At 42.2% G+C, this 15,379-nt stretch overlaps 1 protein-coding gene across 2 annotated transcripts in view; it reads left to right on the top strand.

Annotated features, from left to right (window-relative positions):
• The window catches only part of EIF4E (eukaryotic translation initiation factor 4E), a 31,200-nt gene that overhangs the window by 143 nt on the left and 15,678 nt on the right, over window positions 1-15,379 (top strand). The window contains exons 2-3 of one of the 2 annotated variants that reach the window (XM_066996398.1): window positions 100-166; window positions 4,752-4,892. In XM_066996398.1, coding sequence (XP_066852499.1) covers window positions 4,827-4,892 — 66 coding nt within the window. In that variant the 5' untranslated portion in view covers window positions 100-166; window positions 4,752-4,826. Of the gene's footprint in view, window positions 1-99; window positions 167-4,751; window positions 4,893-10,252; window positions 10,385-15,379 lie in introns of those variants that run through there. The other variant, XM_066996399.1, reaches the window with a different exon arrangement.

Raw genomic sequence — 15,379 nt, 5'->3', positions numbered from 1 at the left:
ACGGGGGTCCCGCCGTGCGTGCGGCCAGGTGCCCCCGAAATAACGAAAAATAAAAATAACTGGGGGTGTGTGGAGGTGCTGCCCCTGTGTGTCTTGCAGGTGGGCTTCTGGAACCGCAGCGACTGGCGACTCAGTGACAAAATCACCCAGCAAAGCGGTGGCAAAGGTAAGAGCAGAAGCCAGGCTCCCACATCCACACAATTAATTTGTAAAGAGCATTTTTGATAAGGGATGGTGTTGCCATTCCTTACTCATCAGGATCCAAAGATGCGTGTGCTGGACATTTTGTATAGCTTCTCCTGAAACGTGCGCTTGAGTCAACTGCATGTGTTTGCAGCTCTGAGGAAGAAGGAGGCTCCTGGCCCTTAATCCTTGTGTTTTTCACCAGTGAGGCTATATTTTCGGTTTGATTCTTTGGTCATAACTTCTTAAATTTTTTATTATGGTATGTGATTTTAGTCTGTCGGACTCTGTAGTCTATAATAATTCCTTGTGTTCGTAGCTCTCATTTGGAGGGAAAAAGCTGTCGCATTCGATATTCAGTAGGGCAGTAATTAAAATTAGAAAAATAGTCTGCAGAGTCACAGCGGTATTACCAGAAGAATTCTAGTTTTCTTCCTGGAAAGAGAAAGATTAAAGATAAATGATCTGTTTATATCACATAAAATCTTTGACTAATACATATGTTATTATGTATTAGTCCCATCTATTCTCCCATTTACATGAGTTGATCTCAAAAAAGATACCACCTGTGCCTATAGAGCTAATCGTGTTTATGTTCTCTGAATATCAATGTCAAAACTATTCTCCGTATGTACTAAAATATCTCTAACATCAATGGGAGACACTTCTTACTGGTTTGTATGTCAAGAGGAAGTTGCTTTCTATAACGAACACAGCGAGATGTCTGTTGAGTAGGAGAATCACTGCAAAAGACTTCAGAGCACATATTTGCTAGATCCAGCCATTAGTGCTGGGATCCCACTCCTTGTTCAAATCTCTATTGTCTTCCCACTAGCTGGCAAGCACAGCCTGTTATTTCAGTCAAAACTGCAGGATCAGATTCTCTTGCGGTGTAATGAAGCCTGCTTCAGCTTCACTGAGTTCAATGAAACGGCAGTGATTTATTTCCTGATCTTGGTACACAAAATATTCCCATTTCCTGGCATCCAGATAACTTCCCAGACAGTGCAAATCAAAATCCAAGCTAGAATTTCAGGATTTTGTGCAATTATACTGTGTTCTATTCCCTTTGGTGTTCTGGAACTGTTTTTTTTTAATAATAATAATAATAATAATAATAAAAGCATAGGCATAGAGGTTAAGTGAAAGTTTTCATTTACTAACTCCAAAACAAACAAACAAAAAATCATATCCTACTAGTTTATCAGAGTAAGTATATTCACACAGATGTACTTGCTTTCTTATGTCAGTAGGTAAAAATGGACTAAGTAGTCCAGCTGGTTACAGGACCAAGCGACAGATAGCACAGGATTTAATCCTGGTTTGCTGTGTGATAAATACTTGCGCTAGCACAGTCAAACTACCAAAGGAATATCCTATTACTGAGCTGTAATTGCAGGTGGGCACTTGTCTTTGTGAATTCTTCTGACAATCCTTGCCTTCATTTCTCTAGCATCGATAATATTTATATCAGCCTATTTTTTTGTGGAAAGAGAATAGTGTGAGAGTGAATTAGTAAATGTTCCTAGGAAGCTTTTAAAATACAAAGATTACAACTCTTATTTTCTTCAACAGGTAGAAATAGCTATGTATTGATTTATGCAGCTCATGTTGTGCCAGCATTTAGGTCCAGATTCTGGAGATTGGCTACCAATGACCAACCAACGTCATGAAGTATCTTTAAAGGACACATTCACAACCCGACTTCGCACATTCCAAGTCGAAACCATTATTAAAGTCATGGTTTAACCTTTTTAAAGCAGAATGTTATTGATTGGGCAGAATCACTCTTACATGATAAATGTTGCTAGCAGGTATTGCAATGTGTACAGCCCATGAAAAATCAGTGCTCCTTTGCCAAGTAACCAGCAAATCAAGCTATCAAGCAACGTAGGACAGATGCCTTTGTACACCTGAGTTGCCACTTCATGCCATGTAAAGAACCCTAAGGACCTGTAGGCATCGTTTACCTGGCTAAGCAGGGTTTACAAGTACTGTAAGTCACTGGCATGGTATAAAAAACCTGAAGCGCTCTGATTGATCTAGTCCAGTGTGCTCCGCTCAAATGCCATCTTTTGCTTCTTGATGAGATTTCACTATAATCATCATTAGTAATTTTGCATACTTCACTACGTCTTATGAGTATTTAAATCACATTTAATTTCATGTCTGAGTATAACTTCACAAATGGGAGTAAATTGTATCTCTCAGTACCCTTACTGGGATCATGTCAGTGTATGCTTGTGCTGATTTTGTAGCAGTTGACAATGATGCAGGTTAGGAAAATAAAAGAGGACCCCCTTTCTAGCTAGTAGACAGGGTTCCTTCTGCTACTTCGTTTCATTTATTTCCTGCATTTCTGAAGCTCAAAATAAAAGCATAGTGTTTCACTGCTTACTTGGAGAAGCCAATGATGCATAAGTTAATAATTTTTAAAATGTATGTAGTTAGAACAGTGAGCTCCCTCACTGAGGAACTGATGAAGTTACTTATTTGTTCTCCTCAGTGTTTGGAGATAACACAAACCACATTTGTGGATCAACCTTGAATAGCAAATTCTGAAAGATTTGGCCTAAGATTTTTTTTTGTTGTGATTTTAGGGCTTTTTAAACAGCCCTATCTTATTTTCCCCATACAAAAATTATATGGCGTATGTGGTGTTTCAGTGCTTTTGATTTCCCAATTTGGCCCTGATTTTCTGATTTGATAAGTGAACTGATTCACGCCTCCTGGAGGCCCATCCACTGCCGTTTCCCGTTATCTGGTGGTACGCTTACTCTCACCAGGGAATTTCACTGACCTTTGCTGTGACCCTACTTGAGCACAGCTCTTTTTTCTCTGTCAGGCTTTTCATGTCACCTTCTAGCTGCCTGTCCCCCGGTGTCACGCACAAACACACACAGAGGTGCGTGTGGGTTGGAAATTGTATAGCCCATTCGTGATCCTTGATTTATGTCCACGCTGTATTCCTGCCGTCCTCAGAACTCCTCCGAAGTGGTGCAGGGCTGGGTGAGTGAGGTTAGCAAACAAGGGCAGGAGGAGAGGTCAGCAGTGTCTCATGGGTCACATAGTCGCTGCAAAAAAGCAGGCGCAGCTGGCAACTGAGACAGCTGCTGGTTAGGAAGAAAATGGCCACTGAATTTGACATTACTTAATTAAGAGAGTGCCTTAGCTCATGGATCCCCTTGTCACTTTGCTTCTGTACGTTGTGGTAGTAGGGGGTGGGCAATTGTGCTTTCCCACTGAAGCTCTTGGGTATAGTAGCAGTCTTCTGTTTAGGCTCACTGAAGACCCAATTAAATGACTCTTTGTTTAGTGATAGCTGAAACAATGAAAAAAATACCACCCAGGCACTAGACCACATGCAAATATGAACTATGGCTTGGCCAGATGGCTCAGGCACTTACTGGGATTCCCATACCAAATGCAACAGTTCCACGTATCCGTATGTGCATGTAAGAAAGAGAAATAGCAAAACCATCACAAATGCACACAAGCACAAATATTTGAAAGATGACCACAAAAAAAAAAAAAAAGACTTTATAAACATTCTTTGTAAATTAACGGAGTTGCATTAAAAAAGTATCTGTCTCCGTTTTTTCCTTTTTAAAGAAAAATGATGTGGGATTTCAAAGTCTGCCTAATTCTGTGGGCCAAAAGATGCTGCCATTTATTGTAACCCCCTGAATCAATCTTGTTCCTTCCATTCGAGGAGATGCAAATTAAGTTACTGAAAGGCCCACTGCAACCACAATTCGTAATGGAGCAGGTGTATTCAGAGGCAGTTCCAAGAGTGTCTTCTCTAGTTGTGGTTGAAAGGAAGATCCTGCACATCCTTCAGTTTCATTATGTTTGAATAAGTAAATGCTGCCTTTTGCAGTGTTCATACAGTGAATCAAAATTTCTGCTGTGATTTAAGAATGGTTTTCTCTGAATTCAAGAACACTTTTCTGGTATCCAATAAGCTTAGCAACTTTCAGTCTATGTATATGAAACCTGTTGTTTCTCATATAACAAGAACAAAGGAAAACAAGTTACATCTTTTTTAATAAAATGATACTTTATAAAAAGCATTCCTATTTAACCACCAAGTTAAAGGTTTTAAAGAGAACAAGTCCACCGCTGATGATATTTGGAAGAATCCGTAGATGTTTCTTGAGGTGAAAAAGACTTTTATTCTGTAGTATGGTAATGTAAGAAAAGTCTTGGAAGTTCTGGTCCAGTGAATTCAACAGGAATCTTATACTGATAATCAATGTGGATTTCATACAGCTTTTGTCACTGAAGTCAAGGTCATAAAGAAAAAGACTTAGCAGCATACTAATGATATTTATACATGAAATGAATGAAATACTAATGATATTTTCTTTCCACTTTAGATAGCATGGACAATGCTTATGAGACATTACAACTTTTTTCTATTTTTAGGTTTCAGAAACAAACTAAGATGATGAGATCAGTGATGTGAGTGATCTGATGCATTTCCACTCAAATCAGTGAGATACAGGTGTGAAAGTCAATTAGAACTTACGCTTGCATGCCTCTGACTTTGATGCCATGCTTTGCAGAATGAAACAGAAGTTCCTAACGGCTACTTAAATTCCCACTGAAAACTGATGGAGCTCTGAAGTGCGCAAGGATTAATGAAGAGGCATTTAACACTTCTTTACTTCAGACCATTCTTTTGTTTCCTAAAGCAACGTCAAAAGGTATGATTTTGTGGATGTAACTATGATACCTCTTTGCCTTGTGTGTTGATTTTCCTTTTAGTTTGAAGACGATGTCACTGTGCAAGGTAGCCATGCCACTTTGAGGATCTTGCTTACGTATGTCAATGAATTCAAAGAAAAGACTACTGTAATTCATAATCCTCTCATTGCTATAAGTTGCTGGATAACTTCTGTTGTCATCTTTAGAGGCATTGCACCTCTTTAATTCAACAAATCGAAGAAAAATGTGTACCAAATCACAACATGTGCTTACTTGTTTGCTTGGCCATGTTCTGAACTCCGTTGTACTATATTTATCTATCTTATTCAAAACTGCTAGTATGCATACCTGTCTTTTAGGGGGCTTTATATGGTTAATGCTGCATTCTCATAAGAAAAACGAACACAGCCATATGCAATATGACATCAGTATCATTTGGTGGTTACCACACATTCACATTTCAGTAAAATGATACTTAAGGCTCTAAACCATAGTTCTGTACACTTGGTTCACTGAGAATGAAAACACAGAGTTAAACGAAGCTGAAGAGAAAATGATCAGCAAGGAAGAGGATTCTGGATGGATTATCTTTATCTATGTTAAGAGGCTTAAAGGCAGGATTAAAACAGAGGCAGTCAAAGCATGTGCATGGTTGCCAAACAAGTAAAATGGAATATCAGATCTGTCTAGCAGCATATTAGGCAAATATATAGGAAGGCTCATTAATTACCATATTCATGTTAAACAGTCTGTAAACAATTACTAGGAACCAAACATTATAAAGCATATAAAATCAAGAGCATGTCACAAGGCGAGAAATTAATGCTTCTGAATGTATTGACATACCTTCTAAATGTACAAAGTTAATAGGTAATGTTCTTTTGCCACCATGAGTTAACATTCTACCTCATACAGAGAATTATTTTTGTACTAGATTTCTGTTTTATCACTAGGAAGACATGCCCAAGTTATTTTCTTGTGAAATTTCTGTTCAGTATTTATTTTTAAAACAGTATTATAAAAGATTAAGAACGTCAATATATTTTTGTTGTGTTTTTATTTAGAGACACCAGGTGGCAGATAACACACTACTTCATTGAGCCCTCTCCCTTGATTAAATAAAAACCAAATCATAACACTAACGTGAATTCAATGGCAGAAAGAATGCAGCAGAAAACTTACTGTTCCAAAACATTTTGATGATAAACGATGACTATTCAGTGATCCACAAGGAAATATAGGAGAAGACAGCTTTATTGCTTCTCCTAGTAATAAAGAAACAGCAATCAAATATGATACCCTAAACCACCTTTAGGTATTGAATGTTATACCCTAAACTAACCTTGACTTGGAGACCATGGCCTCTCTTCAGGACTGTGTACTGATTTTGCTAGTGATAGGTATTTTTTTTATTAAAACATACACATACACACCCTCTGTCTGGAGTCCCATAAAGAAAATCCTTAGTTCTAAAGCCAAGGCATTTGCCTGAGTACTTTAAGCCCTTCCTGGTACTTTTCTGCTGGCACAGTGTATCTGTGGACTTGGATTTACTTGCACTTCTAGAAACATTCTTCCAGAAACAGTCTCAAAGTACCACTGCCCCCATGGGAGTTAGAGCCAGGCAATTTTTTTTTGTCTGTTGTCAAGATATTGGAGTGACAGGAAGTACACCTCCCCGTAAAAAACAGTTTGGGTTTGGAAAAGCAGCTCTTCCGATCAATCCAATTAACAAACTCATTATTAGAAATGAAATTGTATCTGCAGAGATTAACATCAGGCCTAAAGAGGGAGATTATAGAAGAGTACAAAAAATGACTGAGTTGTTCTGTAGTTAACTAACCCAATGTTGGGTCAGTTTTACTAATAGTGAAATGCCAAGGAAAAGCGGCTTGTTCAGCAAGAGAAGGATGTACAACATGTACAGGAGACTTCATTGCTTGTATGTAGATTGTACAAATGTTATGTCTAGATATAAAATACATGTGTTGGAAACAAAAGGTCTATACACGCTTGGATTATTAAGGAAGGGTTGAGAACGCACAAAGGGGAGACAGCATAGGTAAACAGCAGGATAAGGAAGGTTGTTAGACACAAGAAGACATCTTTTAAAAATGTTCAGTAATACTCCAAGAAAAAAAAAAAAAGTAGAAGGACACATAGATTCCTGCAGATTAGATGTAAGAAAACAGTAAGATTGGCTCCTTCCAAAAGGAATCAATGCTAATAATAAATCTTTCTTCAGTCATTAGAGACAGGAAGCCTTCCAGAATTCTGCTGTACAAATCGATAACCATGGTATTAACAGGAGTACTCAAAGAAAACATGCCACTGCAGAGAAGTTTGTAAACTATTTGAGTCAGTTTTCACCAGGAGGAAACTGGAAACCTTGGTGAGAAACTCACCAGTAGTTTCACCTTCCTGGAAATGGAAGGGATTTTGAAGACAGAGTGGACAAATCTGATAAAATGAACGGTAAGAAACCATTAGGACCAGAGGGAAGTTACTAGCAGGTGTGTGTAACTACACTTTTAAAAATGGAACGATACCCGTTGTATGCAGGATGCCAAATATAACGTCAACTTGTAAAAAGAGTTGCATGGAAGATAGGGGGCCTGACAGGCTGAATACCTGGATAAGTATGATTGACTTGGTAGAAACGTGACTTCATAGAGGAAAATTCTGCCTTACAAATGTACTGAATTCCCTGAAGTCAGCCTGCATGTTGAAAAGAGTGGCTTGTATAGCCTCACTGCATGTACAAGGAACTCACCTGCTTGGAGCAGATAAGGGAATGCAAGCCTAGCTGCAGCATCTGGAGTATTTATTTCCAATCTCACATTACTTAATAACAGCTAAACAGCTGTTTTTCTCACCTATTCCCAACACCTTCCTTAAATACCTGTTTCTAAGTCATAATGCCGAGTAAAGTGCAGCTCAGTCCCTCTGTAACCTTCCTTAACCTACTCTTTTCTTAACACTGTAATGTCTTACTTCCTCTCTCTCATGAGACGAGCAATACTGTGCTAGTTCTGGAAAGTGATTTCAAGGCAGAGGGCTTTCAAAGGTATATTTCTAGGGGGAACTGAAAGCATTCTAACCACTATAATTACAAACCCTCTGTTCCTCTAGTTGTAGCTCCACTTCTAGGTTCCTGAGAAAAGGGATGCTGCATGAATGTGCATGAATGAACTTAGTCTCAAAGCCTGAAAACACCCTACTTGCTAACAAAGTCTAGCAGGTAAAGCAGAACAGAGATGTGCAGATCCTATACCAGACTTTCTGTGACAGGAACATTTTGGAAGGAAACTGAAATGTCTCTCTCTGGAGGCTCACAGGAATTCTGCACTGCTACAGACTTTTACCATGGAACCAACTCAGAGCTCAGACAGTGTTATCCCTCTCATACTGCTGTGTTTCCACTGTTCGTCTGATTGGGTGTCATTTTTAATCATGAATAGCAGTCTAAAATATGGGCTCTGCTGTATTGTGTGAAGATCTTATTTCTAAAAATCGTTCCATTTAATTTTTAGACCCTCCTTGTAAATTAGGGGTGCTGGAACCTTGACATCTTTTGATCTCCTGTGAAACCATCAAAAATCTGAGCTGTGGTAGGTCTCATTTTGTGAGAACCTGAACCCTGCTATTTGCACACAGCAAAGCAATGTTTTTCTTCCACAGCGGTTGGAATAAATTTCTCAGGACTCCTAATTTATTTAATCAAGGGCCAAGGGGTGGGGAAAATATAGCTGCTGCAACCCCTGTAGTTGTGGTTAGAAATACACTTCTAACTGGCAGTGGAATGGGACTGAGACAGCTAAAATAGTGGAACAAAAAGCAAAACATCAGCAAAATACCAAGACCTTTCAGTTTTTAAATGAGAGCCCTTTCACCTATGTCTTCTCCTCTCTTTAAGAGGACCCCATCTCTAAGGATTCTGTATTTAGACATATTATCTTCTGAGCACAGGAACAAACACGATTGCTCTCCCAGAAACACAGCCCTTTAGTAAACTAGCTTTATGGTTGTTACTGACACACAAATGCTGGATGTCAGCCTGCCTCTGTAGTTTCAGACACCAAGGGAATATGACACATCTGTAAGACACAGCTCATGTGCAAGCATGACCTGCTAAAACCCAAAATGTTCGGTGGCCCACCAAGTGGTAGACATGTGGCTGGAGGACGGCATGCCCCAGTGTGCCTCGCAGTACTTTAAACTGCCGGAGGGGCTTAGGGATACAAAGACCAATGTCCCCAGGAGGGCGGGAGCCGTCTGGAGCTGTCCTTAAGCAACGCAGTGCCCTGGCAGCCCGTGCCCCTGTGCAGGCACGTCCGTGGAGCTAGGCACGATTCCTGACACTCTGAATTACTGCGGAGAGTCTGTTTTGTGCCAGACAGAGACACATGTCTGCCAGCCGTGATTTTCTGTGCTTCATCTGCCAGCAAAGTGCTCAATTGGTAGCGTTATGTGCCAGTGCCTTCCCCGCCTGCACACCCTGGGCACATTTCATTTCTGTGCTGGGAACAGAAGTGGATGGACATTGCTGGCTTCTGTTCCCGTGACACACGAGCTTTGGGGGACCTGCAGCATGCTTTGACCAAGTCCCTGATCTAGGTGATCGGACCAGGTGTCCAGGGCTTGCCAGCTTACTCTTAACCTTTAAGCATCCAGCATCCCTAATTGTCAAACCTGGCTCATTCTTTGGGTGGAAAGCACTCCTCCCTTCCCTTCTCCAGCACACCTCGGCCTCTTCTCACAGGTAACTAGCGATAGGACTAGAGGGAATGGCCTCAAGTTGTGCCAGGGGAGGTTCAGGTTGGAAGTGAGGAGACATTTCTTCTCAGAAAGAGCAGTCAGGCATTGGGACGGGCTGCCCAGGGAGGTGGTGGAGTCACCATCCCTGGGGGTGTTCAAGGAAAAGTTGGACCTGGTGCTTAGGGACATGGTTTAGTGGGTGATGTTGGTGGTAGGGTGACGGTTGGACCAGATGATCTTGGAGGGCTTTTCCAACCGTAATGACTGATTCAGCGAGCCCCACCATGTTCGTGCGCATCCACCATGTGGAGGAGCAAAAGGCAGAACAAAACAGCGCACGTTGGGCACATGGAACAAATGAGGCTCGCAGAACAAGTGAGGCAGGCGATCCAAAGCACTGGGCTGGCCTCCGCTGAGCGATTTGTAGCACCGGGCACCTCAGCCGGGGCTCACGAAGCCCTCACCCCCCCCCCCCCCTTCAGCCCCCCGGGCCGCCTCCCGCCTCTCCCCACGCGGCAGCACGCGGGGGCTCCGCGCCTACAACTCCCATCGGCCACCGCGCCGCGCCCGGCTCCCGGCGGCGCCAGCCTTCCCCCCTTCCCCGAGCGGCCGCCGGGCCCACGTGACGCCGGCCGGCCAATGGCGTCGGGAGCTTTTTTTTTCCTCCTTCCCCCTTCCCCGCCCCGCAGGGCTGGTGCGGCCGGACCGACCTAAGATGGCGACCGTGGAGCCGGTGAGCGCTGCGCCGCCGCGCGCCTCCCTCCCTCCCCTCAGCCTCCTCCTCCTCCTCAGCCTCCTCCTCCTCAGCCTCCCCCGGCCGCCGCCGCCGCTTCTCCCCGGTGGGAGCCGGGGCCGGGGCCGGGGGGTGCGGGCGGCGCCGGGCGGCTCACGCGGCGCGGCGGGGGTGGCCATGTTGCGGCGGCGGCGGGCGGGCGGGCGGGCGGCCCCGCATGGCAGCGGGCGGGGGGGGGGCGGGCTTCGCGTTGGGGTCCCCCCGCCGTCTGGGGGCACCCCGGGATGGGGACCCCCGGGTGTGGAGAGAGGGGGGGGGTGGGGGCTCCGTCAGTGCCGCTCTTACGTAAAAATTTATTACCTTTTGTAAGGGAGGTGGTCTTGTGCTCCAGCGGGTTGATTCTCACGATTTTCCCCCCGTAACAAATAAAGAGCCCCGATTTTTACTTACGAGAAAGGTTGAAGTTCGCCAGCGTTTGTAAATCGCTTGACAGTTCTCAAAAGGATCGTTATGAGTCGTCCCCGCAGTGAGGTAAATGGCCAGCAGCAGCCTTCCCCTGCTCGCCGGCCGGGGTCAAGCGCTTGGTTTTGTGTCCAAAATGCGATCGGTGGGTTATGGCCCCCGTTCCCAAAGGTGAGGCCTTTGCGGCAGCTCGGTGCTCAGCGATGGTCGTGGAGCTCAGCAGGTGCTGTGGTAAATAACTCGGAAGTTTGATGGCCATAAGAAATTGAAGTGACGCTAAAGGCATGGCTTTGACTTTTCTTGGCCGGGGTGCTGGCACAAGCCTGTCTCCACACTATTGTCTGCATTGATTTTTACACAAGTATGTGATCGTATGTCAAACTAGACCTGGGGCCTTATTTAGCCCAAAATAATTAATTTTACTAAACAATTTCCCAACAAGTTTGCTTCCCCAGATCCACTTTATTGTGCAGTAGTTGCTGTGCTGCCCCAGTAAAACTAGAGGATAGGGAAACACTTAGTAACATAGGGGTTGAATATTCTGCTTTATTTAAAGTATACTCGAATTAAAGAAACAAATATCAGACGTACTTGTTTATTTTCAAATTTACTTAAATAATTTCTGTTTATTATCCTTTCAGGTGGCTCACAAGTCTCCTACGTACGCTTCGAGTTAGACCTACATTGTAACTGAGATCATAGATGCTTGATGTTGCAAAAATACTGTGCGATTTTCAATTGAACAGCTTAGTTGTGTGTGTGTTTAGGGATTTGATTACCATGTGATCACAGGGAGCATTCTTGCAGACCTTCAAAATCTGGACCTAGGTTCGTAGAGATGACTTTTTTAGCGAACGTGATAGAAGTTACTGCAAGAAGTATTTTGTGCAACTGCAAGGTAACCTCAATTCGCTAATTAAGTTAAAGGGGAAAATAGGCTAGGGAGTGAAAGAAAAGGGCAGTATCAGCTGTCCCTCTTAGCCCTCTGTAATGCTTCCCTAGTGTGAAGATGTATCTCTGCCAATGGAGAGCACTCATTAATGCATTTCTTTTTAAATGCAGGGTCCTGCTAAAATCAGCGATGTTTATAGAATGTGCGTGTTCTCAAATGTAACATGCATTTTATGTCTAGTTAAGAGGCTGGAAAAACCATTGAAGCTATTTAGGAATATTGAGACTTGAGGTTAGGGTACTGTAAGGAATTCCATGGAAGTTGCGAAGAACAGGAAGATTGTTCTAGGTAAATATAAACCCACTGCAGAGGGGTTTATATCCCCACTGCAGGGAAAACTTGAACCTCTGCAAAACTGAAAGGTTAAGGCTGTCAGCTTATCTTGTGCTATCCAGATGATTGCTCTTTTAAGACTATTCCAGATTAATTTGCCAGAATATGCAGAAGTGTCTCCTATTAGTGTGCTTGTATTTGTAGCCTTTGAGGAGTAAATGTGATAAGATAACACCGTGCAAAAGTCCACAAAGTCAACAACAAAACCAATAGTAACACTTTAGTAAACAGTAGTTTACCAAAGGTGATTCTAAAATGTAGCCATGCGGAGGCTAACTTGCAAGTGGGGATAAATTGCGTGGAAGTAACTCAGATGGGAGCACCTGATCCCTTATCGCTCACATTGGAAATGGGCATCGCGCTTATTTGCTTTGTTTTGTGACAGTTACCTTTACACCTGGGCAAGTGCAGTTCTTAAGAACTTAATTCCCCATTTCAAGGCTAAGGTATGCAGGTGAAACTCAAGTTACGTATAACTTGAAAAGTGCTTGTTTATACAACTAGTCATCAATAGGTAGGGCTGAAAGCTAAACTGCTCCTTCTTTAAACGAAATAATACTACTTCTGAGGGGTTACAGACATAGTGGCGTAGAGCCTGGACGTTCTAGGAAGTTCAAAATAGCTCCTGAAACACAAGGTATGCTGAAAGGTATTTATTTTGTATTAGTGACAGACAGTTAGTATGTAAATTAAATGCAGGTCAGGTTGAACTTCAGACTTATTCTTAAGCAGGTCTTTCTGCTGAAGTGATGTAAGTGACCTGCTGTGGCTGAAATCAGTACAGTATTCAGGTTTAGTACAGTGAACACTTGTTCCTGCATGTTTCTGAAATGCAGGATAAATGTATCTCGGGTGCTGGTTGAGAGTTTCAATAACAAGCTGACTTCCTAACTGTAAATTCCCTTTCTGACTGAATACGAAGCTTCCTATAGTACTGTAAAAGAAGGAAGGCGTTAGATGATTTGTAACCGAGATAAACATTTTTCTGAAAGCAATTCATGAACAAGTGTATTTCACAGAGCATATAAAATTTCAAACTTATTTCAAGCTAATGCATAAAAATAGCATATGAGACTGAATCGTGTTGCTTCTTCTGATACTACCTGCAGGTGTGGAGGGCATGGGAAATTTTGGTGACAAAATGTGACCCCTTCAGCAGCTTTGTAAAGATCAGTGTGAATTTTGAGGGGACAGAGGGAAATCAGATGCAGGATGCTGGTAGACGGCCTGCAGCGTGAAAGGGAAATACAGATTTTAAAAGGGAATTAATGACTTTTTCCACAATGAAATGAATCTTTCTTTAAAGCTATTTTTAAACTAGAAACTTTTAAGTAGCCACTCATTCCTAAAGTCCTAAAACCTAGTCTGTTTTAAATTGTTCGTGCTGTAAAGGTATTACAAGCGTGGTCTACAGATATAAATGTGCTGTGTACTGTAGGTGGTTTTTTAATGCCTGCAAATGACACTTTGTCATTTATTATATAGTGGATGTAAGACAGTGAAGTTTTACCGTTTTAAAAGTGTTTTTTTCTAGATGTGCAGAACAGTTGTTCAAATGAATAATCTTTTAAATAGCACTCAGTTTTTCTCGCATCCAGTGCTGTTTGTCCAGGTACCTTGTGTACATTTCATGCTTTACAGTAATCGGGCATACCAGTGATATGTCCAGGACTTTGTTTTTCTTTTTGTGGTTGATGAGTGATCTCCTAAGCATCCGTATGCTATAAAATAGTTTTAAATTCATTTCTGAAAATTGATTGTCTTAATTTTTCAGCCAATGTACAATTCCAGTTGGTTGTAAGAGTGGCTCGGTGTGCTCACAGGAATTTGGGGTGCTCTTGTGTCTGTTGCAGAAGTGGGGATGAAGGGAGATGAGAAGTTGTACAGATGGCCCTTGTTCCTCGAGTGACCTGAACTCTTCTCTGCATTTTTTTTGGAAGCTTTTGTTTTCTTGACTGATTGTCTCATATAATTTAGTGTTAGGTGTTACAAGTCATCTTATTCCACCTGTAGATTTCATGTTCCAGTAGCCAGGGCAGCAGCAGTGTGCAGACTGGCATGAGATACGGTAGCACAAGGGCAGCCTGCTTATACAGGTAGAAAAAAAGACACCGAAATGTTTTGATCTACGGTGTAACCTTTCGACTAATTCCAGTCATAAGATTGTGAGTTACACGTTGAAAATCTGATGGATACTTTTAAGTATATGTAACCACTGTTTCAGAAGTCGAAAGGGCTGTAATCTTTCGCTGCTTTTAAAAGCCAAGATTATATTTTCTGTAGAACAAAGCGTGTCCTTCGAACTCTGGAGGAAGTGTGTGACTCTTCTACTTCAGTCTCTTGTTCCTGTCCTCCTGTACACGTGTTGCATTTCTGTTCTAATTTGGTGGGATGTCACTGTTAAAATCATGTCGTAATTTGTGTTCTAACAGTGAATGCCCTTCTAAAAATCCGTGGTGTTCAAAGTAATAGCGTAAGCTGTTAGGATAGTTGCTCCCTATTAGGCCTTGGTTATGTCATGCCTAGAATTTATTTGTCGTGGTGTCTGGAAAGCTATTTAACAGTGCTTAATTTGTTAGTAGGTTGCTGTTGGTACCTTTATGCCATCTAGTAATACGCATACCACATAGGATTTTTACCTCTGTGTATTCATTCCTAAGAGTTGGGTATCAGTCCTTCGGTTCCTGTTGCTCGTAAGAATACAGCGTTTATTTTGTGTTTTCTTACAACGCATACTTATTTGTGGGTGGGCTTAAATCCCTTTTTTTGTCCAGAATATTCGATATAAATAGGTCTCGGTTTTTGTACTTTGTGAATTGTTATCCTAAGTGCAGTGTAGTAGCAGTTATCTGCAGTAAGCACCAGGAGATAACTGACGTGCTTTTGCCCTAGACGCCTGCTGACCGGAACGTGCATTTCTCTTGTTCTGCTGGAAACCCTAAACAAGGAGGTGGAACCTCTTGGGTGTAACTTATCTTGGTTTAATGCAAGAAAACTTCACAGGCTTCTTCCACAAGCTGAATTCTCTTAACTTTCAGCAGGAATGCCTGGCAGTGCGAAGTGGCATCCTGCTGGGGCACGAACGTCTCTTCTAACTGGACTTCCTGACCAACGCCTGTAGGTTGTTAAACGACCAGAATGAGGTCTGGGCAGCACCTGAAAACACGGGGTGAGACCTGGTAGAGCTAGTCGATTCTCTTAAATAGCCAAACCTGATTACGCAGCTTTTCAGTAAGTAGCCTTACTTC

The sequence above is a fragment of the Anser cygnoides genome, chromosome 4, assembly GCF_040182565.1.
Source record: "Anser cygnoides isolate HZ-2024a breed goose chromosome 4, Taihu_goose_T2T_genome, whole genome shotgun sequence".
Lineage (NCBI taxonomy): Eukaryota > Metazoa > Chordata > Aves > Anseriformes > Anatidae > Anser > Anser cygnoides.
Note: the sequence above shows the minus strand (reverse complement) of the source record. Positions and strands in the feature narration are given on the sequence as shown.